The 24539-nt window shown below is 41.8% G+C and overlaps 4 protein-coding genes across 8 annotated transcripts; 3 read left to right on the forward strand and 1 right to left on the reverse strand.

The window, feature by feature from the left end:
• The first annotated feature begins 796 nt into the window (after window positions 1–796).
• Window positions 797–8071, forward strand: ccsapb (centriole, cilia and spindle-associated protein b). Of its 2 annotated transcripts, XM_072380369.1 has the most exons (6): window positions 797–944; window positions 1805–2209; window positions 2294–2407; window positions 3034–3254; window positions 3339–5234; window positions 8001–8071. In XM_072380369.1, exons 2-5 carry the CDS (start codon window positions 1822–1824, stop codon window positions 3519–3521), a joined length of 906 nt encoding a protein of 301 aa, XP_072236470.1. In that variant the 5' UTR covers window positions 797–944; window positions 1805–1821; the 3' UTR covers window positions 3522–5234; window positions 8001–8071. The 2 variants fall into 2 exon arrangements, with proteins under 2 accessions (XP_072236470.1, XP_072236469.1); XM_072380368.1 differs by lacking the exon at window positions 797–944 and having other exon boundaries at window positions 1442–2209.
• rab4a (RAB4a, member RAS oncogene family) lies at window positions 5865–10776 on the reverse strand. 2 transcript variants are annotated; one of them, XM_072380370.1, is made up of 8 exons: window positions 10603–10776; window positions 9834–9914; window positions 9156–9270; window positions 8955–9017; window positions 8714–8868; window positions 8419–8514; window positions 7981–8124; window positions 5865–7534 (listed from the first exon to the last, which is right to left on the reverse strand). In XM_072380370.1, the coding sequence occupies exons 1-7, from the start codon at window positions 10616–10618 to the stop codon at window positions 8009–8011; spliced, it is 642 nt and encodes a 213-aa protein (XP_072236471.1). In that variant the 5' UTR covers window positions 10619–10776; the 3' UTR covers window positions 5865–7534; window positions 7981–8008. The 2 variants fall into 2 exon arrangements, with proteins under 2 accessions (XP_072236471.1, XP_072236472.1); XM_072380371.1 differs by having other exon boundaries at window positions 5865–7538.
• On the forward strand, window positions 8091–20512 carry phf10 (PHD finger protein 10). Of its 3 annotated transcripts, none has more exons than XM_072380365.1 (12): window positions 8091–8171; window positions 12074–12183; window positions 12343–12473; window positions 12666–12749; window positions 12843–12967; window positions 13068–13217; window positions 13318–13427; window positions 13608–13755; window positions 14015–14161; window positions 18128–18236; window positions 18831–19019; window positions 19147–20512. In XM_072380365.1, exons 1-12 carry the CDS (start codon window positions 8091–8093, stop codon window positions 19242–19244), a joined length of 1482 nt encoding a protein of 493 aa, XP_072236466.1. In that variant the 3' UTR covers window positions 19245–20512. The 3 variants fall into 3 exon arrangements, with proteins under 3 accessions (XP_072236466.1, XP_072236467.1, XP_072236468.1); XM_072380366.1 differs by lacking the exon at window positions 8091–8171 and adding an exon at window positions 11047–11208; XM_072380367.1 differs by lacking the exon at window positions 8091–8171 and adding an exon at window positions 11362–11380.
• Window positions 20513–20801: 289 nt separating this feature from the next.
• Window positions 20802–24365, forward strand: psmb1 (proteasome 20S subunit beta 1). Its single transcript, XM_072380372.1, has 6 exons — window positions 20802–20996; window positions 21340–21447; window positions 21757–21838; window positions 22789–22918; window positions 23618–23724; window positions 23807–24365. Exons 1-6 carry the CDS (start codon window positions 20896–20898, stop codon window positions 23990–23992), a joined length of 714 nt encoding a protein of 237 aa, XP_072236473.1. The 5' UTR covers window positions 20802–20895; the 3' UTR covers window positions 23993–24365.
• The last annotated feature ends 174 nt before the right edge of the window (window positions 24366–24539 follow it).

The raw sequence follows: 24539 nt of genomic DNA on the forward strand, positions 1-24539 counted from the left end.
AAAGCCGACAAACAGACTCAAACAGGAGCAAATGAGCGGTCACTTTACCCCACATGATCACAGGGGGTGTGGGTTCATAGAGTCGAATGTACAGATGGATGTAATGATGACAGGTTTGATGGGTGAGAGGGGAGGATGGTGGAGGGCTCTGTCCCATCAGCTCTGGTGGGTGGAGGCTGCTAGGTGAGAAGTACTGAAAGGCGACGCCTTTTTAAGCCCCGACAGTTGGGCTATGACTCGCCAGGAATGCGCAATGGAAGCAGCAGCAACAGCTCCGCCTTTTTAGACTGTCCGGATCAGTGGCGTTGGACACCTGACACCCGGCCCTCAATCCTGTTGAGCTGCCTGCCCTGCTTAACCACATGCGCCTCCCCGGCCTCCAGACCATCTTTAGCCAAAACCGTAACTCGTATGCAAGAAGGCATCTCCGCAGCGCTGCCTTATATGCGTATGAGCTCACCATGTTATCTCGGTGTGGGTTTAGGTCTAGGCTAAAACAACAAAAGGAGTGCACCGGGGGCGTCTGGTCATTTATAACCATCGCTGACTGATGACTGTATCAGAACGCCTCTTTGGCATTTTCTGTACAGTAGCATTGTGCCATCTGGTGCCAACTAAAGCATCAACAACCTACTCTAATTTAACAAGCAACATAATCTTCTCAATGAACGTATTCCATGCTTTTAAATCCGCGCATAGTTCCTATTTACAAACCATCAAATATTCTATTTTTCATCTTTTACTCTTTATTAGAAATCATTACCAGCCTATTTTCGCAGCATTTCTCACATCCCGAGTCGGGCCACCTGTTGCGGGTGTGCTTGGCTTTTTAAAAACGTCCTCAGACGGGTGGAGCTAAGCTCGGAGACGCAGCCTTGTGATTACGGCAGCGCTTTCGTGAGCGCCATCTGTTCCCCGTGGCTTCCGTGAAACCTGAGCCCTGTGTAAGTATATTTACAGTACACAAAAATAGGTCGGTACAGGCATGAATTTGTCAAGCCGTGAGCTGTTGTTGACAAGAGTCGAGGAACTGTCAGGGGGATTTGATATTCACCGAGCTGTGCATACGAACGCTGACAGGCGATTAACTGTGCCCCATATTAACATGATTATACGGGGACATTTATGAGTAGGTTACGTACAACAACGGGCAATTTATTTGAAATGTCCAACATGATGTACAGCGTAATGGCTCGTATGTCGCGTGCATTTTTTTAATGTTCGTTTTAATGGAGAAACACTATATTTCGACAGCATGAAATCGTGCAATAACTTGTGATTTTAAGTGCAAGAGAGCTTGCAGCGTTATCAAGCGATAGCGTTTGGAGTATTCAACAACCGTTTAGGGCTTCTGAGCCAATCAGAACGGGTAACGTCAGTTACGTCATCCAATTCAAGACATTTCCACTGTAATCGAGCTGTTTATTTTTTTTAGCTCCGGACGGTTTTTAGGCGAAAAACATTTACGGAGTTTAAAGAGAAAATGCCGTCTTTTGAAATTTCCCCTGTGATTTGTTACCTTTATACATTTTTCCTGGTCTGACGAGCGAGCTAATCTCCGGTAGGAAGTAGCTGGGCTGAGGGCCCCCTCCCGCTGCTCTGCCATTGGTTTACACTGCTTCCACATTATGGTTTAAATGTCTGGCGGTGACGCCCAACAGCCTACGTATGAACCTACATGCTGTTATTGAGACATTGTTGAGGCTTAATGACACTGTTTTCGTCGCGTCCTGGGCAGTTATGCGTATGTAACAACCGGTTTCGGTAGAGTTTTTAAGCGTTGTGGTCTGTTGCTCGATTTCAGTCAAAAAGAGCGACAGGATGGTGACCAAGAGGATCCGCTCGGAGTACATGAAGAGATTCAAAGACCCCAAATGGGAGACTTATACCAAATGTTATGAGGAGATGTTGAAGTACCGGCTGACCCGCAGGCTGCTGGAGCAGACACACAACCCATGGTTCTGGCATGGTTCTTCTGACAGTGACTCTGACTCAGGAGGAAGAAGCCCCCCTCCTCCCGGTAAGAACCAGGTAGGAGCTGAGGCCAGCAGAGACAGGGCAGAGGCTGAGCTGGAGGAGTGTGAGGGGGCGAGGATGGACAGGCAGCAGGAGAAGGACCAGCAAGCCAAGACTGCAGCGCCTGTACCCAGGCTTCCTATTCAAGACAAGGAGGACGAGAACGAGTCCGCTTCACAGTCTGCAGTCCAGGGTAACTATAAAGAAAAAGAGGCCCATACAACACAGTGCGACGCACGCTGCTCTCTTGCAACACTTAATGTTATTCACTCTTCAGGCCTGCAGCCTGGTGGTACCAGGGAGAGAAGAGCGCCGCAGGGGGAGGAAGAGGAGCAGGAGAGAGTCAGCTCCAGAGGCAGTAAACAGATAACAGTTCCTCACAAAGATCGAGGTAGTTTGTTGTAGAAGTATACCAAATAAGTATCAGTGCTGTAACTGGAATCCTGTGTGTGGGTTGGTTTCGATTCTATATGCTCTTTCTTCCATTGAGCACAAAATACTGTTTCAAAAAGTGTTGAGACACTGTAAAATGTAAATGGTACATGCATATATATATATATATATATATATATATATAAAAGAGGTAAAAAAGGTAATAGATCATGTTTCTGAAAATAAAATGACAGAATTTGGGGTTTTCATCTTGAGTGCATATGAAACGGATAACTCACAGGACTGTAAATCCTCTACATATCTTACATCAAGACTGTTTGAAAAAAAAGAAAGAGACGTTTCTCTAAGAGTGGTCAGTGTCTTCAGTTCTGTAACACTTACAGATCACACATGTGAACATGCTCCCATCCCAACTTTTAAAAAAACTGTTGCTAGCATCAAATTTAAAATGAACATTTAACTTTAACAAGTAGCAAGAGTTTGCACATTCAGATATGACAGCATTACCAAGCCGGGTTACTTCTACCTTTTGCTCCTGTTGTCGTTTTGACCTTTGACCTCCGTCTTTCACACCGTTCTGGTTGGTTGGCGATGCCGTGATCTGTTCGTCTTCTCCGGTTTCAGAGAAAGGCACAGGAGGACCCCGCCCACAGCAGAGGAAACCCTCCAAATCCACCAAACAAACTTGGCGCTCCCAGCGGGTGAGGCCTGCGCTATTACGGCAGCCCAGAGAGGACAGTAAGGAGAGCAGACACCCTTTTGTTCTGTATGGCTCGGGGGAAAAGGATGCAAACATTGCAGACAGGAAGACATACAATGTTGGCCCTGCAACTTCGACCACTGGGGTAATTGTTCCGTTTGGGGCTGTGCTAATTAGTAGATGCAGGAGCATCACTGTGACACCTGTATTAACACTGTTTTACTGGCAGATCCATGAATCAGCTCTGCGTGCTAAGACCAGGCGGGAAGTGGAGCGTCAGATCCACACACAGCGATCCGAGCGACGGAGAGCCAAGTCTGCTGACCTGGACAAGGCCAGGAAGCTGGTCCAACCCGAGTTCAACCCCTGGCTCACAGAGTACATGCGCTGCTTCTCTGCTCGCTCCCGATAGGACAGCTACATCAGGAAATACAGGATTCAAGCCATCGCTGCCGCTCACATCTGAAGTTTAACCACCAAAACATGCAGAGGAGAGCAAGGGGGGGGGGTCTCCTGAACGTATATCACTCGCACATTACGGACGCAGACACACATAAAACCTTTAACACCGAAATTCACTGTGCGGCTTAGCAACTCAGATCTGTACTGTGGCGTTTTTAAATCAGTCTCTTTTCAATTCATAAAGTGCAGTAAGAGACTTTTTAAAAGTAAAAGACACTCTTGAAAGAGACTTTGTAGTAAATGTGTAGTTTAATTAAGGCAAATTCTGTCATTTACAGACATTTAGATGGGAGTGAATAGTTGAAAACTGAATCTTGCAGTCATGCTTTGATGCAGTCCCTTTAAACACATCTCATTCAGGATGTGTCCATATTTTTAAGGAGACCCATGGCAGCACTTCTGAACTGATCAAGCCTTGTTCTTTAACACACTTCTAAAGCCAGGTGAACAATAACCTGTACAACACTTACTTTAATACATTCACAAAAGTGTGTAGTGCGGGCAAAATGGTCTGTTACAAACGCAAGTTATTATGTGCTATAGTGAGTATAAAGCCTGAAGTAATAACTGAAACGTTTCACAGTTTTTCACTTTTTAGATCATTCAGCTGCAATGAACTGAATATTATGTAAGACTTGATAGATTAACTTGGTTTACATCGTTAAATAATCACTTTGTACACTTGGTATCACTGGTGGTATGTATTTTTTCAAGAGCACGCGAACATTTTGACACGTTACTGGTTTTATACTAAATCAACTGGATGCTAACATGTTCTCTTAGAGTCACAGGATGACTGTGGACTGTGTGGCTTCTTTCTTTCATTCACATCTTGATGGTTATGGGGCCTTTTGTCACCACAAATGAAAGCAAATATGGAAAATGACGTGAAGATATTGTTTTTTTTCTTCTCCAAAGCATTGCAGGGTTTGAATAAGAAGTCCAAACATCTTCTTCAGTATTCCAGTTACTGGATACACTTTGGAGCCAAAAAGAGGAAGAATGTACATAAAGAAGACGCTTTAATAAGCTCTGCTGAGGAACATATTGATCATTTCTGGTTTAGTTATGACCCAAATTCAGAAGCGCTTTGTTAATTTGACGCCTTTCTAAAAGACTTGTATCGAGACGTCAGGAATTCATGTTGACGTTGTCATCTTTTGAACCTGTTGTGTGTTGATGTACCGTAGTTATGTATTTTGGGTTGGGGTGGGGGGGTGTTAAACCAAACCTTAACCTTTCTCACATCACATCAGGAAGAATTTTTTTTATTTAAAAAAAAAAAAACAAGATCCTAATAATGAAGATGAATGTGATCAGTTTTGTGCCATAAACACCTTGAAAAGGATCTATTTATTATTTCCGTTTCTCATTTCTTTTTTATATTCTGGTTTTGAATATTTTGCAGAGAAAGCAGCTGAGAGAGTTGGAGGCCTGAGCTCTAAACTCAGCCATTAAAAGTCTTTGCAACATTAAGTATTAATATTAGCACTCTGTGTTACTTGCATTTTGTAATTATTCTTCAGTGGTTTTTAGTCACAACATCTCACGTTTTGTGCAATACTTACAGAAAACTGCATTTGAGCCATTTAGGGTTAAAGATGGGTGAACTTTGCCAGTCTCACAACACAGGAGCGACACAGGATAACTGATTCTGAAGTAGGTAACAAATACCAAGCTTTGTTATCAAGCTCCAGTCTGTACTGTAAAGACAATTTGATTATTTTTGTTCTATTTAAATTCATCACAAGTGATGTGTTTTTCTAGTTTCTCCAAGAGTCTTTCAGTATGCGCTCAGGTCAAGATGGTGTCATCTAGGTGATCTTCCACCTCCATGTGATGGATTGTCATGGATTGTGACGGAGAAAAGGTTTCACAATGGTTTCAGAGAAAGAAAACAAACTGATTTTTGACTGATGACTCAATGACTTTCTTAAGGTTCCAACATAACAAAGGATGCACCAACTAAAACGGTGTAAAACTTGGTAATCATGTTCATTTCTGTGTAATAATGGTGTTTTTAATAGACTGTGTGTAGATATTTAAATGACTTAAACAGTTGGACTTTAATGGTGTGATGCAAAGTTTAATAAACTTTTTCATCAATAATCATCCATAACGGGTGGCTTTGTGACACACACGAGACACACCCTAATTCTTGCTGTGGTACGGTCCAGTTTGTCAGCAGACTGTAAATCCATCTGCTTTGTTTATTTTGCTCATCTGAGCTTCAAAAAGCTGCTTTTTTTTTTGGTCAAAGCGATAAAAACAAAACAAAGAACTGTAAAGAAGCTAGCTTTGTAATTGTTTTTATTTCAAAAACATACAGCTTTCATCAAACACGATAACTTAAAAATCGATGATATTCATGATGACAAGAAAAAAAAGTGACACACATAAATATAAAGTAAAGCCCTGATGACACGAACACAAGACAGCGGCATGACGTGAACAGCTTAAGTTGCTGTCAAACGCTTGATTTTTCTTCTCTATGTGAAATATTTCTTGTTTTTCCTTAAAAGTGTGCATTATTCAAAGGTAGTGTTCAAACGAGGAAACGCTCTTTAAAAAAAGAAATCAAGTTAAAAACATAGTGACTCGAACTCAGCAAAGACTCCCAGTCTGAACTTTTTTTTTTTTTTTTTTCTTTCAACAAGAGTCTTCAGCGATGTCTTAAAATGGGAGCTGAAAATAAATAAAGCTTCATGCCAACGGCGAAACCTGGCGTGTGGTCGGTTAGTATCACCCCGCAGCTGGCAGACACTCATGTAAACAGGCAACAATTACAAGTGAGAATCATTTGTTGGTAAATTAATCCTTCAGATGAAGTCGGGCGTGACGCCAACATTGGAGTCAGCCGAGCGTGCCACGCGATCGGCAGAAAACCCGCCGTCTGCTCACAATATCTCCCTCTGCCAGTTTCGCAAAATCCACACTGACTTGTCCCATTTACAAACATCCATGAGTTCTGCAAACAGTCCTGCCCGTCTACGCGGGCTGCCAGTGCGCTGGATAACATCACAAGTATTCAGTGGAGCATGAAACTGATATGATATTTATTATAATATACACGTAGTATCTCTTCATAATGAAACCCTCTGATACTCTGCTTCAGAAAACATGCGTCACTCTGTATATACAGAAACACTGTACAGTGTATAAGATGCAGTGGGGGGAGGGTTAAACTTTATATAGGGATGGAGGGGAGAGTGCAGGATGGCTGATGAGGTGTCATTTGGTTGTTTATTTGGAAACTAAATGTGGGGAGTGGAGTAGGCACAGTCTGTGGGCTGTTAGTGGAGTCTTTAAAACAGGTAAGAATGACATTAAAAGGTAATCTGGGCAGATCGAGGGTGAAGTAGAGGTACTCTATCAGAGAGGGATACACAGTTAAAGGAAGAGTTAAACAATTTTCAGGTTTGTTTTCTTGCCGAGAGGCGGATCAAAGATTCAGTCTCTTTACTCGCTATCGAGCTGGAGCAAGTAGTTTCAGCAAAATTCTAAAAGAAATCCACCAATTTAACCACAATAATGAATCCGTTAGGTGTCGTTTAAGTCGAAGACAAGAAGTAAGAGAGCAAATAAAGAATATTCCTGTACGCTGCTTCGCTGGAAGGTGGACTAAAAGAGTAAGGGGGGGGGGGGTGATTATGTGGGCAAATTTAACGCAAAAAGTAGCAAACAAACATAGTTAAACAATCCTGTTTGAAGGGTCGGGGAAAGTTTGGTCCTAAAGAGAAGCAGACTGTTGGCAGGGTGGGCGGTCTGTGGTTACCTTGGAGATCTCTGACTTCTGAGGAGAGGGCGGGGCCGGGAGGTCTTCTCAACTCTCTGCACATGCAGAAATGACAACAAAGGCTCTGAAGGGTCCGTGCAAAGGTCAGGGAGGGGTCACCAGCATAGCAACCCGAACCCAACACCATTAAGTCCTCCATGGCTGTTCTTCTTCTGGTCTTCACAAACCTGTCTCCAATGTTCACACAAACACACACACATAAACAGCATGGCAGAGGGGGGGGGGGGATCATTTTCATTGCTGCACAAAAACAATCGCAGAGGTATGACACATTTCCTGTTTGTAGGCAATAGGCTGGAAACACCAAAATCATGTCATCTAAAAAGTCAGATGAGGCATCCTCCCTCTGTGTCATTGGGCTCCATCAATCGAACTGAAAACCCAGCGATTAGTCTACAGCTCCACAACCTGAGCAAAGAGTGTCTGAATCCTACTACTGAGAGCCACAAGTAGACTTTTAAGGTGCTCCATCCGGCTCACATGCACAAACTCTCTTAAAAAGGAAACTGCAAAGCCAATGTCAAAGTCTTATTCTTGTGCGTCAAACAAAAACATGATAACAAAACAGCGGTTTAAAGTCTGCAGAAAAAGACTTGTGTTCTGGTCTATTTACATTGAATGTGTATGTCACAGCACGTCCACTAGCAGCCGCACTCCTGGGTGCCCTGCGGCTGAGCACGGCGAGGAGAACGAAGCTGCCGCAACGCAGCGTCACCGTACTGGATGCCTGAGCCCATCCTCTCCGGATCCAGCTCTCCTGAAAATGAAAGAAAAGAGCGATTAGATCGGCGAGGAGACAGAGAAGTAAGACGGCAAAGAGCGCACACACACTCTCCTCGTATAAGTCATAAAAACCTGGTGTCACGGTTGTCTGATTTGACACGAGGCACCGAGGTTCTCTGCCTTTTAACGAAGGGTGTGTGGTTACTTAGCATGTCACCACCTGCAACGATGTTTCAGGCCAGCCCACTGAGGGCAGAGGTGCCTGTGCATTGATCCCGTTCGGTTAAGTGGGAATTTTACAGTCACGGGTGAAAATTCATACTCCTACCTGACTCTATCTTGTTCAGGATTTTCCGAGCGCACTGGACAAAGGCCTCTTCGACATTCTCCCCTGTTAGAGCGCTGGTCTCCAGGAACATCAGCTCTGACACACAAACACACACTCAAGTTAGAGCAGCAGCTACAGACATCCATCCATTTTCTATACCGTCAATCCGTTAATCGGGTCAGCTACAGACAGATTAGAGTAATTCAGCCTCTGGTAGCCAAAACACTTGATGGGTAACCAACAGTTAGGAGTTTCTCTTCAAGAATCCGGCACGATCGTGAACTTTTGATCTCACCGTTTTCCTGAGCGAAGCGGGACGCCTCCAGGAACGTGACCTCTCTGTCAGCATCCAGGTCTTTCTTGTTCCCACAGAGGATGATGACAATGTTTTGACTGGCCAGCATTCTGGCATCACTCAACCATGTGGTCAAAGCGTTGTACGTTTCTCGACTGTGGAGGTGGAGACAGTTTACAGTCGTGAAGGGGAGAGTGGCTAGAAAATCTAAATGAAGTGAAAATAAAACATTTTGGGGTACCTGGTGATATCGTAAACCAGCAGGGCTCCTGCTGCTCCTCTGTAGTAACTCCTGGTCACAGACCTGAAACACACACATTTTGAATTTCAGAGTGAATAGAAAAAAAATGCATTAAATGCTTCTATTACTGCGAATTCATGAAGCAAATATCTGTGAAATTCGCTGCATGAATTGTCGGGAAAACATCTGTTGAGATCCTACCTGAACCGCTCCTGTCCCGCGGTGTCCCAGATCTGCAGTTTGACCGTTTTGTTGACCACACTGATGATCTTCGAGCCGAACTCCACTCCGATCGTGTGGTTGGATTCATCCTTAACTGGGAAAAAAAACCCCACTAAATCAGGTATTTTCTTTATCAAAGGCTTCAGACATATTAACACATACAACACTAAAATAAAATCCAGTTTTCCCCTGTTAATATGAGCTGAATTCTTGTTTCACACTTCTTTTAACAGAATAACGTTAATGATGAATAATGAATAAGTTTAGTGTGGAGGCCAATATATTATGATGATACAATGTTGGTTTTTAGGTCATTTTTTGCATCTGATAAAATGCAGCAATTTAATAGGCAACAACAAGACACAGAAACACCATCACGTCATAGTTCTCTGTTTGGTTGAGTAGGTCTACTGCGCCCTCTGTCTGCACTTACCTGTGTGGACTAAAGACACACAGGTAACCTAATAAAGAACAGGATCTTCCCATATTTGTTTATTACATGCACATACTAGAGAAGCTGCACAAAGTAACCAGTAGCTCAAGTGAATACAATCAAACAGGCAAATATTTCTAATGTCTGTTCATCAGTAAATATTAGTCAGAGACACGGTATGTGGACACCAAAAAAGAGCAGCATGCTTCATCTCCACGACTCACATCTCTTCTCTATGAACTGGTGCAGCAAACAGGATTTGCCGGTTCCAGCGTTCCCAATCACCAGGAATTTAAACAGGAAATCTGCAAAGGGAAAACAAAAAAATTTACAGCGCCAACAGATAACACAAGGATGATCTACCGATATGTTCTTTTTATGGGTGTCATACGCCTGCATCAGCTGAGCTACTCCTACCTGAAACATACTAGTTTACTGCAGTTAATGATGCCTGCACCAGCTGATATGTGTATGTAATAAACAAATGTAGGAAGATCTGTTAACACTGCTAAACCAGCTTATCACATCTTGGTCATACTTTTTAACTACAAGTTTGATTATTGTGATACGTCTGGAACATGGATAATACTCAGGATTATCCATAGTGGCATGGAGCAGTAAGGACCACAATGTCGCAAAAACCTGATTTAAGTGTGTACTGTCACGGCTAAGTTACATTAATACCAGCTCCATCATCCCGTACCATGGACCAAAGTGTGAGCCTAACACTGGAATATCTACGTTACTTCAAAACCCTGTAAACTCGGTATATTTCCTCTGCAGGGGTACAGTAAACTCAGCTGTTGGACCTTTTTATTTTTTTTTACGCTGACATGTCACTTTTAAGGCCAAAAGCCTTCGTCAGTGGCGCGGTTAGCCCGTCGGCTATCTGTTTACGATGAGAAAAAGCCCTCTCGGCACACCTGCCTCATCCCTTCTCTGTGGCCTAAGGGAGACGTTAATGGTGGCAACTCGGCAAGACAGCCCGCTTACCGTATGACTCCGACATCGCCAGGGTGGCGGTTCGACAACAAAACAAAGTGAGGCAGAAAAAGCCGTTGACAGATATCTAGCTAGCTAAGTAAAGGAGAAAATAGTCCTGTTGATGATTTCCGAGGATTGCAGCTGATTTTCCTTTCGACTTCCCGTACGTGGTTCGTTTCAAAGTAAAAGTCATCTGAGATCCAATCCATGACCCGATTGGTGTCATTTTTTTAACTGCCACATGGTGGTGCTGTTTAATTATTTATGACTCGAGTGTTACTCTCATTCTTCGAGTGTTTGTCTTATACATTATTTTAAAATAATATTACCACCACGAGAACTATTGATTATTTTGTATATCTGACTATCCCAGACACTCCGTATGTATTAGGATACACTCACGTTCATATTCACCGCTCCAGGCCAGAAGGAGTCAGTCATGTCCCAAAATCGTTTACCAAGTGCCAGAAAACATTTCCAGAGAAGAAGAAACCTACACAAGGCTAGTGAAGTAGCCTAGCTGACAATATTATTAATCGAACTATGGCTGCTGTGCTTCCCGTTAGACCGACCTGCGATAGCAACCCCGCCACTCCTGGAGCACAATCCATAAAGGTGACATCATCATTCCCTTAAAGTCGTCAATATTTATCTGGCCGAAATTCTCGGTGCCTTACGGCTACGCTAACAGTTAGCTGACGAGCCAACGGTCGCCTCCTTCCATGAATGTCAGCTGTTGGCCACACGAGCATCACCTCTTTGTTATCAAATCTACGATGAAGGCTTAGTGAGCTCGTTCGTCTTGCTTTCCCCTGTTAACTGCGTGCAGTTTGAAATGACTAAATAAGAAACAGAAGTTAAATGGTGAAATAAGTGAGGGGTTATTTGCTTATTTCTCTCTTCTCGGTCCCAACATTACTAAAAACCACACCTTTTTGTTGAAAACAAACGCATTTCATATTTGTAAGTTGTGTACAGATCATTATGATGATTTAACATGATGTCCAAGAAGCCTTTTGCAAGTTACATAGTGATGCAATATTAGAAAAGGATACGTATAAAGCTTAAAAGTGACTTATGTAGAATAAATGCCTGGTAATGTGAAGTCGTCTGCCTTATCAGTAAAACTGTTCAGTCTGAATTATTACATTTCTGTCATTAATCCAAACAGCGTGTGATTTTTATTAAGTTTGAGAAGTGATGCTGAAGTCAGCCCTTCTACACATGGCTGCTGAGATTTTGTGTCCTTTGCTACACTGCCACATAATCTCTTTCCTCCTGAGGTTCCTTCAACTGAGGTTTAACCGATATAAGGAATACTCTGTCTTTAGTGGTTAAATTCTTCCATCTGTCAACCATAATCATAACGTGGGACAGCAGCATACATGTGTTGTGAATACCCTTTGAACTTTTCATGTTGAGCACAAATTGGATCGCTGTAAAAGAAAAAGAAAGTTGTTTATGTTCTTTTTGTCTGCAGGAGGACGTAATAGATGAGGTGTCCAATGATGGAAGCCAACCTCCCAAGAGAAGGAGAATGGGTTCAGGGGACAGCTCTCGAAGTTGTGACACCTTCAGTCAAGAACTGGGGTAGGTTGGCCAGATACTTGGCATAAATTGCCACGACCAAACTGTTTAAAGCCAACTTCAGGATACGCTGTTCTTACTGTTATCATATGCTTTGGATTTCCTTTTGTTGTAGCCCCAAACTGTTCTTATTTTGCTTCTTCATCATCGTTCCCAATCCAGGCCGACATATTTTCCTGCAGAAAACCTGACAGAGTACAAGTGGCCTCCTGATGACACAGGGGAGTATTACATGTTGCAGGAGCAGGTTAGCGAGTATCTGGGAGTTACATCATTCAAGAGGAAGTATCCTGGTAAGAAATTAAGTAAAGTGTTCTAGATAATGCTGAATGTTTGGGAATTTACTGTTGTGGAAATATTGTAGATTACTATCGTCTTGCCTTTGCCTCTAATTTCCATCTTTGTATGTCTCATGTTCTGCTCTGGATGATTACTGTGAGATGTGTATTGGTGCCGATTTAGATTGAATTTTTTTCCATGTGTAGACATGGAAAGAAGAGACTTGTCCCACAAAGAAAAGCTCTACCTCCGTGAGCAGAATGTCATCACTGAGACACAGTGCACTCTCGGTACAAACAAACCCCCAAACTCACCCATTTAGCATGTACGGTTGCCTCGTTTAAAATTCCCACACTTTTAACACGTCTTCGGTTTACCTCCAGGTCTGACAGCTCTGCGGAGCGATGAGGTGATCGATCTGATGATAAAGGAGTATCCCACCAAGCACTCAGAGTATTCAGTCATACTGCAAGAAAGGGAGCGGCAGAGAATAGCAAAGGAGTACTCTGTGAGTACACAGACAACAAATATTACCCTAGTTGAGCATATCACGAAAAGCTTCCGCGGAGACGGATATCTTCTTATTTTCATTTTTGATCTTTTCATAGCAAATGCAGCAACAGAACCCTCAGAAGGTGGAGGCCAGCAAGGTTCCCGAGTACATAAAGAAGGCGGCAAAAAAAGCCGCAGAGTTCAACAGTAACTTCAACAGGGAGCGCATGGAAGAGAGGAGAGCTTATTTTGACCTTCAGACACATGTAAAGCTGACCTGAAAATACAAAGTTCTGTAGTGGGACATCAGTACACCGCTGGCTATGTTTGTTAAGCTGAGTTTTGATGTTTCATTCATTGCCCCAGATTATCCAAGTGCCCCAAGGCCGGTTCAAGGTGCTGGCTCCAGACTTAACCAGGACAGGGCCCTACCCTGTGGCCCTCATACCAGGACAGTTCCAGGATTACTACAAAAGGTACATTTTATACTAAAAGAAATGGCTTTGCTTTAGAGTTTGCTTTGTTTTGTGTTTTTTAGAATGATTAATTCAACACTGCTCAGCTTTTCTTTAATAGAAATGATTCTCCGAGCTGCTTGCGTTACCTGTCCTTGTGCAGGGATTTGCCCTAGAACATCATTGTTCTGTTTATAACAGGTACTCTCCCAATGAACTGCGCTATTTGCCGTTGAACACTGCTCTGTTTGAGCCTCCGCTGGATCCAGAGCTCCCTGCTCTGGACTCGGAGCCCGACTCAGATGATGCAGAGGATGGCAAAGATGACAGGAAAAACAAGAACTCATCTGTAAGACAGCAGTCAGTACACAGTCGCACTGAAATCCATGATCTGTGCCTGATCACACATTCATCCGAAATAAGCAATACTTGTTTTTGATGCAAGTCTACAATGCGGTTAAGTTAGTAACAGTGTGATAAATCAAAGCTCCCAACATGCCAAAATTGCTAACTTTCACTAAATTTGGCTGTTATGTCATGGGGAGATGTTCTCGTACTCCTCTGTTTTACAGTTTGTCAATTTTCCGTCTGTCTCTTTTACTCCACAGGACAGCTCATCAGGCAACACATCAGACGTGGAGAGCCAGGAGGGTGGAGGTGCACAGAGCCACAAGTCCAAAGCCAAAGACAGGACATCAACTTCGGGCAAAGACCAGCGCCATTCTGCCTCCCACAAAGCAACCCCAGGGTACAAGGTAGAAGACAAAACCACCTGAACTCTTCTCCAACAACAGCAGCAGCACTTTTCTACCCCCTCCTCCTCTTTTTACTACTACCACTCCCTTACCCCATCCATCCCGCCACCCCTCCCTAGCTCTCTTCACTTTGTTCTCCGGCTTCCGCAGTTGGTCAGCTTTTTCAAGCTGGGACATCCTGGTTCACACAGACACACAGACACAGACACACACTGGGGGTCCTGTCTTCAGTTTTTTGGTTTCACGATTGGCACGTGGCTCCCCCTTCTCCCCCCCCCACCCTCTTTGTACAAGACTGTGAGCAATAAGAACATTTAAAGGAACAGTTCACGTGTTTCTTTTTCTCTGCACTTTCGATTTTTTGGGTTTTTCAGCAAAGACAAGTTTGAACTTTGAAAGTTTTTCCTTTTAATTGTCTTTGATGTACCTCTCGTCTGTCCTCGCTTGTCAAAAAAGATATTTCCAAGACAAGTAAGTGGATGTTTTGGCTGCTAGTTTTCCCTTTTCAGTCTTGAAAAGCAAGCTCTTTTTTTTTTTGTTATTCTGATATAGATAACATGAACCACGTACACTTTGTGGTTGCTATTAACAAAAAGTCGTTGATGTTAAAAGAATTTTAACATTTATATCTGAAGTGTAAAGGGCACTTAATCGTAATATTTTAAGTGTGCATTGGTAAAATAACATGCTGTCTTTATGAACCATGTGTTGTACTGTTGATATGTTAATGAGTATCAGACAGCTGTTTGGCATGGGCATTACTTGTCCCAATGTGTCCTCCTGGAGAGACAAGGATATGCTGACCTTGTTCACACTGTCGCTGAGCTGAGCTACAAGTAGTCTGTGTGTTGACTGTCTGAGCCACACATCAGCTTACCTTTCACTCACACCCAGGCACGGACTGTCTTTGGTACTCACAGTGAAGGTTTTCAACCTCATCGAAATGGTTTAGGCGCCGAACCCCTGAAATCTGCTCCCCATAGGCCACTTTTTGTTTACTTGACAACAACAAAGTGGATGGCAGTAGCATTTAAGAGAGTGTAATGGACGTGAATATGTCCCGTTGAGTTCAGCTCAGCTTTGTAGTGTGGTCACGGTCCTTTTTCATAGTGTCTGGTCGCCTGTCAGGAGTTTCCGTGTGTTAAAGCTTAATTTCACTCAACTCAGAGTTGAACATTTTCAGCAGATCATTTTCTATGTGCTTTTCAGGCCTCAATATGGTGTCGGCAGCCGGAACTCACTACAGTAACATCCCTACAATAACTGTCCCGATTTGTGATGCATACAAAGGGATGTTAACGCAATAACGTTCTGACATTTCCATCTTTGACAGAAATAGTGCATGGAAATCTATAAAAGTATAATGTGTTACTTTGTAAATCTGGTAAATTTGCCAAAGCAAACTGTCTGTGACAGTGTTAAGATGTGCCAGTGTTCAGTTTAGTGGTAGAGAGTTACTTTTTCTTTCCCCAGCAGATGAAAGAATGATTGATTTGTATTTATTCCGGTGTTTTCTCAAACAACACCACGTGTGACTGTAGAATAATCCGTCAGTAGCCCCTTTTTGCATATTGGTTGAGGCTTGTCACACAGGGGAAGCGCAGCCTTGCTTTGACGTATGCGTCCCTCACACACATACCCTGTTTAGCCTTCGGTGCTACCTTCCTTGCCGGCTCAGAGGCGTGTCAGCTTTGGGCCCCTGACCCAGCATCTTTACTTTGACACTACAGAGGCGCATCGGTCCCGACTCGAAAGGCATGTGTTCGGCTTTAAGCCGAGAAAATGTTGTTTTGTTCTAGTCTAACTACCATTAAAACTACCATTTACAGGTGATGCAGTGAAAACTGTCACCTTGTGTTTTGTCTCCAAAGTTTATTGTAGTGCGGGATGTCACAGACCACCCTCGAAAAGAAGTTAATCTACCCAATAATTGATTTGATTGATGGATATCTGGCTCTACAGCTCAGATGGGATATGTCTTACAAGTTAAAAGCATCGAACTTGCACCATAAACATGATGACCGTATGACTGTAGAAACTAAATTATATGAAAGCTGATGTCATTGTGTTGATCAACTGCAGCTGGCTGAAAGTTTTGTTGTCAGATCTATTACATTTTAAAGCTAAATGTTTTCATCCAGCAGAGGATGAGTGTCTATAGTCAGCCAGCGTAAAGTTCCCACTTTACTCCCACTGTGTTTGCTTCTGGACCCACATACTAGAGGAATATGACGCCATTCCCAAGTGATCAGTTCATGTAAAAGCAGACGTGGCTGAAAGTGAGTGTTTTTTTTTTTGTTGAGAAAGCTACGGCTGTTTCTTATATGTGCATGAAATTAATTATTTCTTGTCCAAATTATTTAGAATAAATCTTATCAAAACTAGGTGGATTCAGTCTCATGAATTGCCCATTTTCACTTTCACCCTGAGAATGTTTCTCCTGAAGAGATGTTTAAACTGTGTTTAAACTTCACGCACCGTCCACACCTACTGGGCTCATCAGCCCCTAGGCTGAGCACAGCTGGTTAAAAAAATAAAAATAAAAACTATATTTCAGCTGGTAATTGTTGGAGATTTATCAGGAAAATGTTCACAAGCAACGCAGGGGATGGTTCAGTTCTTTCATCTTTCCTCCTCCTCCTCCTGCTGCTGTCGTGCTCTTAGATTTGTTCTCTAGTAATGTCTTCTCATCTTTATCAAACCGTAGTCTTGGTGGCCTTTGTCTATTTAGTCTGATCTTCCTGTCTCCTGTGAAGGGACATTTTATTGAAGGATGTCACACCACATCTTGTTGCGTTTTGAAGCCATACCAGAATAGAAGAGAATAAAACACGCTTTGCCCCGAGAGTAACGGGACAAAAGGTCAGCTTGTTACATGAAACTCATTTTGTTTATGGGATGCCGCTTTGAGTAATTTAATCATCTTCTATAGAAAAAAAAACCCCATAAAAGTGTCACATAGCTGATTTTAGTTGAGTGAGTCTCTTGATTTCCTGCTTAAAGCTGTAACTAATGCGCATACACATACGTTGATCAGCCATAACATTATAACCACCCACTTAATGATAAATCGGTCCTCCCCTCCGCACCAAAAACATCTCAGACCAGTCAGGGCCTGAAAGGAGACTAGGTGTGTTGCTCACCGTACGTGTTAAAGGTTTTCATGTCGAGGCTTATTGGTATATGCTGTATTTTAACTGAATTGTGTCTTTTTGTGCAGCAGCAAGTCTCCGGTTTGCACGTGTGATGTCCAGATTAAAATGTCCCTTCACCTCCTTATCTTTCTGCTCTTTCTGTTTCTTCTCTGACATCTTTGAAACTCAACAAGTCAGATGAAACCTGCACGTTTCAATAAAACTTCAGATTTCAACATTTAGAAGTAAAAGAGGGGTGAGAGTTTATAAGCTCACAGAATGATATGTAAGCTTCGATTGTGTCATTATTCCTCTGACATTTCTTGTTTTATTTGCTAAGTAGATTTCGATCGTTCTCGTGCTTTAAGTAAATTATTTATTTTGCTACAAAGCATCCTTGAAGATCCCTGATTTTCCATTTGCTCAGGCCACCATTTAAGACGCGTGGAAAACGGATGCTGTTGTCTTTCTGTGCTCTCAAGTCAACAACACGTCTTTGTTGTGGACCCTGAGTTATGTTTTAACCTCTTGGTACTTTGCACGTTGTTGCGAAATTAAAATAACATCCTCACTTTTCTGTCACCACAAACTGTCAAACTCCAGTTTTAAAAGCAGCTTTGACAGCAGGTGATGAAATTTGTGTTTTAATTGTAATATCCAGTAATGTGTTTCATGCGCTGTACCCCTCAAAGTTAAAGAAAGACAAGAAAGTTAGTCAAGGCAGGGTTTTTTACCTGGTGTTCACCCTGGTGTTACTGTATTCTGCTGTATTTCCATGACTACAGGATACACATGTGTGATTGGTTTTTATAGCATTATTCTGCCCTTGCAGCCTAAGGTCATTCCCAATGCTATATGTGGCATTTGCCAGAAGGGTAAAGAGGCCAACAAGAAAGGCAAACCAGAGGCTCTCATTCACTGCTCCCAATGTGAAAACAGCGGTAAGTTTGCATGCTACATCCTACAGGAGCATTTCCTGCTGTTTTCTTCAGTACTTGTTGTACATCAGCACAATTGAGACAATGAAGATGATGATTTGTGCCATTGAAGTAAATGTCACTGTGTGCTAAGATCATTTTAAAGTTGCAATAGTGATGTTGCATTTAAGCAACTTTCTACATAAAAACAGTAAAGCTTGTGTGATTTTCTTTCTTTCTTTTTTTTTTTTTGCAATTCGTTTGACTCTGATTGTATGATTAGAATCATCTTGGTTTGACAGATGTCGGCAAAGTTACTTATCCGCTGGCTTTTTCACATTTTTTGGTGTTTTTTTTTTTAGAGGTAAACCTGCAAAAACTTAAAGACTGGAATGAATGCTGCTTATTGTTTTAATAGACAATAGTTAGAAAATAGAATATGTCTAAAAAAAAATTCAGCACATGTATGTTCACAGGCCTGTCACATAAAGTCTGTTTTTGTGTCTTGCCGTGTGCTTGCCTGCATGTGTATGTACATGTTTTGTGTATTTATTTGGCTGTGTGTGTGTGTCCGGCTCTTTTGCTCCACGCACGTGTTTCCATGTCCGTAAACGTCAGGCCACCCGTCCTGCTTGGACATGAGCGAGGAGCTGGTGTCTGTGATCCAGACATACCGCTGGCAGTGCATGGAGTGTAAAACCTGCACTGTGTGCCAGCAGCCCCATCACGAGGACGAGATGATGTTCTGTGACATGTGTGACAGAGGATACCACACGTTCTGCGTCGGCATGGACTCCATACCTACAGGTGAGTGGATACAGGAAACACGGCTGGTGCATCCACTTATAAACACAATTTCTATTACACCCATCCCCTTAGTTTGTCTATTTTTTTTTTTGCTATTTGCGATTACTAATGAAGTCTCCCTTCCCAGGTCTTTGGGTTTGTGAGGTCTGCGACAAAGACTTCACCACACCCAAGAAGAAAGGAGGGGTCAAAACCACCAAGAAGTCCAAGTCGGCACAGAAATGATCACCACGATTAACCAAAACTAGACCGTGTCCAATGTGTTTTCAAATGTGCTGCCATTAATTCACCCAAAAATGTAAGAACAATAATCTTTGATCCAAAGAAACAAACAAATATTTTTAGAAAAAGTCAATAAAAAAGACTAAACACAAGCTCTTTAGCTGCTGTTACTCATTGATCGATGCCACACTGATTAATGCTTTGTTAACTCCAAACAACTGTCTGCCAAACATTTACCATATATTTGTGATTAAATATCAGACTTGCATCTACGCTGGGCATTAACTTTTAACTGGAAGAACTTTGTTAGATTGCGACTGACTGACTAAACAGCGGAATCAACACTCTTGTTTCTGTAAACCCATCGATCTCATTGTTCCTGCAGTGATAAACTGTGCGTTTGGGTATTTGTTTGAGATGAACAAATGGTGCTTTTGATCCTGATCCTGTACTGCTGAAACAATCACGTCTGACGAGAGCTCGCAGTTTGTTTGTTTTTTATATTGCATCTTAGCTTTTTTGTATCTCTATTTTCTATACTTACATTTTTTGATGGGATAAAGTCTTATTTAACGAGGCAGACCAGTAAAAGGCAACCTGTTCTTTAAAACAAATGGTGCTACCTTCCTGTGTAATGGCCTGACTTCACTCAACTGTTTGCTGGACTTCATGGCTGCCAGGGTTTTGAGATTTTGTGTGTCGGCCCATCACGGTTCTTGTTGTACAAAAATATAACCACTGGTAATTACACTAAGATGTAATTACACAAAAAGTATCATCCATCATTGTGATGACTTTTGCAGCCTGCTTGGGTTTTTTGTTTGTTTTTTACTTGTTATTTTGTTTTATACTTTGTTTAAAGAATAATTTGTTTTGTATTGTCCTACAATAATTGAATTGTTGAGGGAATGTTTTTTCCTACTAATGTCAAGGTCACTGAATTATTAAGTGTTTTTACAATAAAAGCCACTTTAAAAGGCTGTTTTTTTCTGTTTTCTCTGGTGTATCATGATAAATTAAAACTTAGTAATATAATTTGGATACCTTTTCATTCCAATTGATTAGCGATTCTATAAAGTGCTTTGTCACTGTGTGCTCTGCCCACTAACCACATAGTTTTAATTTGTGTAAAAATGACTAATACCTACAATATGAGAATTAGATCAATGTTGCTTGAAGAGATGGCAACTCAAAGGAAACACTTAAACAATTTTGATACAAAAGGGCATTGATATCTTTATTTTATCTAAAAGGTAGATGCTAAACATTAATAAAAATCTGCATTTCACATTATTTTGCCATGCTTTTACTTTTATTGAATTTGTATTCAAGCAGTTATGCAGATAACATTTGTAAAAATGTTACTACCTGCAAATCTCGTCAATTATCGACAGTTTATGTATCTGCTATGGCTCATATTCTTCTTTTTAAGTAATGCAGAACATAAAGTATGTGGTAATTTTCAATATGTTGTAAACAGTAAAATTAGAGGGGGAAAATGTAACGCGTTAAACTCCGGCCTCTGGTGGCGCTGTCACACTGAGACCCTCTGGACATGCGCATGTCATGACTAGAAGAAGAGGCTGCCATATTGCAGTGATACAGCGAGTTTATCTCAGAGAAGCTTCAGTTCAGTCAGCTTTACTTTTCAAATATGCTTTCATCTCAGAGTTTTGGAGATCCCGGGAAGATGAAAGATTACCATTACACTGGACCAGTACAGCACCAGTTTTCGCCATACGCTTTCAATGGAGGGTCAGTGGGAATTTTCAGCCGCTTAACAGTTAGCTTGGTAGCTTGCTAACGTTAACGCTCTATTTCGTTGGATTGTGCTACTAGCTAACGCTCTTAGCTGGCGTATTGCTAACAAAACAAATCTTAAGTCAATGAAAGTAGTGGTATGTTTGGTATTTTACGTTCTTTGGAAGACAGAACCTATATACACTTTCTCTTAGTCTGCCGTTGATTATATTTGACCAAATAATTCGTTTGAGAGTGAATGTTAAACAACAGTTTCAGTTTCGAATCGTTTCCTTGGCTTCCGTTTGCAGTTGCTGAGATGAATAAAGTAGCTTGTGTTTTCATTTTTTTCCCCCAGAACTGTACTAGCTGTTGCCGGTGAAGATTTTGCTATCGTAGCCTCAGACACCAGGCTGAGCGAGGGCTACTCAATCCATAGCCGGGATTCACCGAAGTGCTACAAGCTGTGAGTGCGCTGTCATTTGTCTGTGAGAGTGATGGGAGGCTGTAGGCTAGCGGTGATGGCACCGCATACCCCTCTGTGTTTAACAGGTCTCCGTACATGCTGCTATCCTAGAACTGTGTAAAACCTGTTAACGTTTAACCTCTGTTGCATTGCTCTGATACAAGTGAAGGATGGAGACATTTAGCTCCTGCTAAGTGTTCAGCAATAGATTCACTGAACTCCAGCAAAGCAGTCGGAATTTGGGATTAAAAGATCTGGGGACTAACTAAAGTTTTGCCCTGATCTTTGTTTTTCTCACTTACATTACAGCACAGACACTACTGTCATTGGCTGCAGTGGTTTCCATGGCGACTGCCTGACTCTGACAAAAATCATTGATGCCAGACTAAAGGTGAGCTAAAACAGCAATATGACACAGCAGTTCATCATTGGATTATGGATATGTGTTCTGTCATGTCCTCGTTGCACAGCGACCTCTTGTAGTATCTCGTATCACCATACTCTACTTTTCATTAAAGAAAAAACATACTTTGGCTGCACAATTGGGAGTTTTGTAAAAACTGACTTTGTAGCTTTCTGTATGATAAATTGCAAGCCTCAGGAAAAATGAGCCGTGTAGGAAAATACAGGGATGCATTGGACAGACCTGGCAGGAGTGAGTTACTTTCTCAGGAATGATTGAGATTTTTTTTCCTGTTTTTGTCTTAAGGTGAGGGCAGCAGGATAGGATATTAATCTTATACGAAAGAAATTTCCCTGCTCTTCACTCATTTTGCTGTGCGACCACAAAGCATGCGTGAAACTCACTTGAAAAAACCTAGTTTATCCAAGAGCCTGAATATTGCAGTGTGCAACAATTTAGGCAGAAAATGAATAGAATTACAAGGGCTGCAGTTTCATTACTGTGTAATTAGAATGAGTGTTTATATTACCTTTACATATTCATTTAAAGACTAAATGTTTTTCTTCCTCCTTGCGCTCTGCTATATTGTGCCACCATATTTCTACAGTAACCAGAAGGGACAAACACTTTTAGGGAGGGCCTTTTGTTAATGGTGAGGCTGACAGCTGTCAGTTGGTTGAAGTCTGCGACACGTTCTCCTGTATGTCTTTAACCTTTAAGTTGAAGTAAATAGTGTTTTACCTGAAATGTGAGAACCGTTTGAGTTTTGATTTTACTGCAGAGAAGATGTGGAATCATAAGCCATTTTAGTTTGTCTTGGATGATCTTGCATGTCTTAAAATGGATGTCAACTGTAGCAAATACACGAATTACAGCTTGTTTTTCAGAGCATTTGCTGCGAAAGAACATCTGAAGTAATGTTCCCTCTCCTCTCACAGATGTACAAGCACTCAAACAACAAGACGATGACCAGCGGAGCCATCGCAGCCATGCTGTCCACCATCCTGTACGGCAGGAGGTTCTTCCCATACTACGTCTACAACATCATTGGGGGACTTGATGAGGAGGGTGGGTACTGATATTAAGTTCCAGTATGTAACATATAGTGTGGTCTTTGGATGAAAAAACGTCCAACATTGATAACTATCTTTTCATCTCTGTTTAATCGTATGGAAATAATACTTCGAATTACTTCTAATTAGAATATTTGATTTACATCTGAAGGAGGATTTTAAGTAAAGAGGGGACAAACCAATCATTGACTCTACAGTGAACCACTTTCACATCTGCACAGGATTGATTCAGTTTAGAAATAGACATCTGTACAAACTAACCTTTTTTGTTTTTTCTGTAGTTTGAAAAAATCAATATATAGTCAAGTGCCTTTCCTGCTCTGACATGATAAAATGTCTGCTGTGGAAACATGTTGCAAGAATAGGGAATTTTGCTTTGGTTGTTACCTGTGTTCGAAAGATTTTTTTTGTCTTAGTCCTGCTCCTACTGGATTTCCGACCATTACCTCTGCACTCTTTCTACTTTCACAATAGTTCCATTGATTTTAATTGCCTCTAGTCTTCAGTTCAATAGTACAAGTGGTGTCACATTTTTGACTCTTAGTTTATTTCTGATTGCCTGATGCAGCCTTCTTTTATGCTGTGGTTCAATATGCTGTAAGGATGTATTATCGTTTTAAACCATAAAAATGTTCCAATGTTTTTTTTTTTTTATAATTGTCTTTATATGAAATATTGAATATTTGCAATGCAGGCAAGGGGGCAGTGTACAGCTTTGACCCAGTGGGATCCTACCAGAGAGACACCTACAAGGCTGGAGGATCAGCCAGTGCCATGCTGCAGCCGTTGCTGGACAACCAGGTGGATAAAACACATGCATACGTGCCATTTCTTCCACGCAAGGGACACAGTCTGACTCTTTCCAACATGTTTTATTTCACAGATTGGTTTCAAGAACATGGAGGGTGTGCAGCACACTCCTCTGACTCAAGAAAAGGCAGTCCAACTGGTCAAAGATGTCTTCATCTCGGCCGCAGAGAGAGACGTCTACACGGGAGATGCCCTTCGGATCTGCGTCATCACAAAGGAGGGCGTTAAAGAGCAGACTATACCGCTGAGGAAAGACTGAGGAGTAAAGATGATTTTTTTCTGCCACTGGTTTCCTCTTTGCTCTGTCTGTTCCACATTCACTGCTGATTTGATCCCTTTACATCAGGAGTGTTGATCCAGAGGTTAGTTTAAGTTGCCTCTTAAGTTGGGCATTAACAGGGAATAGGATTTTTTTCCATTTAATCCATTCTTATTTCTGCTGTCACCACATCCTTGTGTTGTTTTACGGTCCAACAACCTCAATCCTAGATCAACACTCCTGGTCTAAACAGCCAGTTCTTTACAGGCCCCCACTTAGACTCTGCCTCTGTTAGGATTTTTCATTATGTTTTGGAGGAATACGTGCTCTGCTATTCTTTTTACATTCTTAATAAACGTTAAGAATTCGAGAAGTCTGCCCATGTTCTTTGCTTACACACACACACACACACCCTTTTAGATAACATTGTGCAACTATAATTACATATTCAACAGTATTTTTCTGTTAATTTAACTTTATCACCACAGTGTTTTTAAGATTTCTGGTGTTATTTTTGTGGATGTGTTGCATATGCTGGTATTTGCCA

This window comes from Leuresthes tenuis, unplaced genomic scaffold (genome assembly GCF_036924035.1).
Source record: "Leuresthes tenuis unplaced genomic scaffold, fLeuTen1.0.hap1 SCAF_2, whole genome shotgun sequence".
In the NCBI taxonomy this organism is placed as follows: Eukaryota; Metazoa; Chordata; class Actinopteri; order Atheriniformes; family Atherinopsidae; genus Leuresthes; species Leuresthes tenuis.

Coding starts and splice junctions, on each gene's coding strand:
- ccsapb (XM_072380369.1), top strand. CDS start 1,822: ATGGTGACCAAGAGGATCCGCTCGGAGTACATGAAGAGATTCAAAGAC. Junction 2,210..2,293: donor TTCACAGTCTGCAGTCCAGG/GTAACTATAAAG, acceptor TTCACTCTTCAG/GCCTGCAGCCTGGTGGTACC. Junction 3,255..3,338: donor CTGCAACTTCGACCACTGGG/GTAATTGTTCCG, acceptor TTTTACTGGCAG/ATCCATGAATCAGCTCTGCG.
- phf10 (XM_072380365.1), top strand. CDS start 8,091: ATGCCTGAGCCCATCCTCTCCGGATCCAGCTCTCCTGAAAATGAAAGA. Junction 8,172..12,073: donor ATCGGCGAGGAGACAGAGAA/GTAAGACGGCAA, acceptor TTTTGTCTGCAG/GAGGACGTAATAGATGAGGT. Junction 12,474..12,665: donor ATTCAAGAGGAAGTATCCTG/GTAAGAAATTAA, acceptor TTCCATGTGTAG/ACATGGAAAGAAGAGACTTG.
- rab4a (XM_072380370.1), bottom strand. Junction 8,515..8,713: donor CCGCTTCGCTCAGGAAAACG/GTGAGATCAAAA, acceptor TTTGTGTGTCAG/AGCTGATGTTCCTGGAGACC. Junction 8,125..8,418: donor CCTGAACAAGATAGAGTCAG/GTAGGAGTATGA, acceptor TTTCATTTTCAG/GAGAGCTGGATCCGGAGAGG.
- psmb1 (XM_072380372.1), top strand. CDS start 20,896: ATGCTTTCATCTCAGAGTTTTGGAGATCCCGGGAAGATGAAAGATTAC. Junction 20,997..21,339: donor CCATACGCTTTCAATGGAGG/GTCAGTGGGAAT, acceptor TTTTTCCCCCAG/AACTGTACTAGCTGTTGCCG. Junction 23,725..23,806: donor AGCCGTTGCTGGACAACCAG/GTGGATAAAACA, acceptor TTTATTTCACAG/ATTGGTTTCAAGAACATGGA.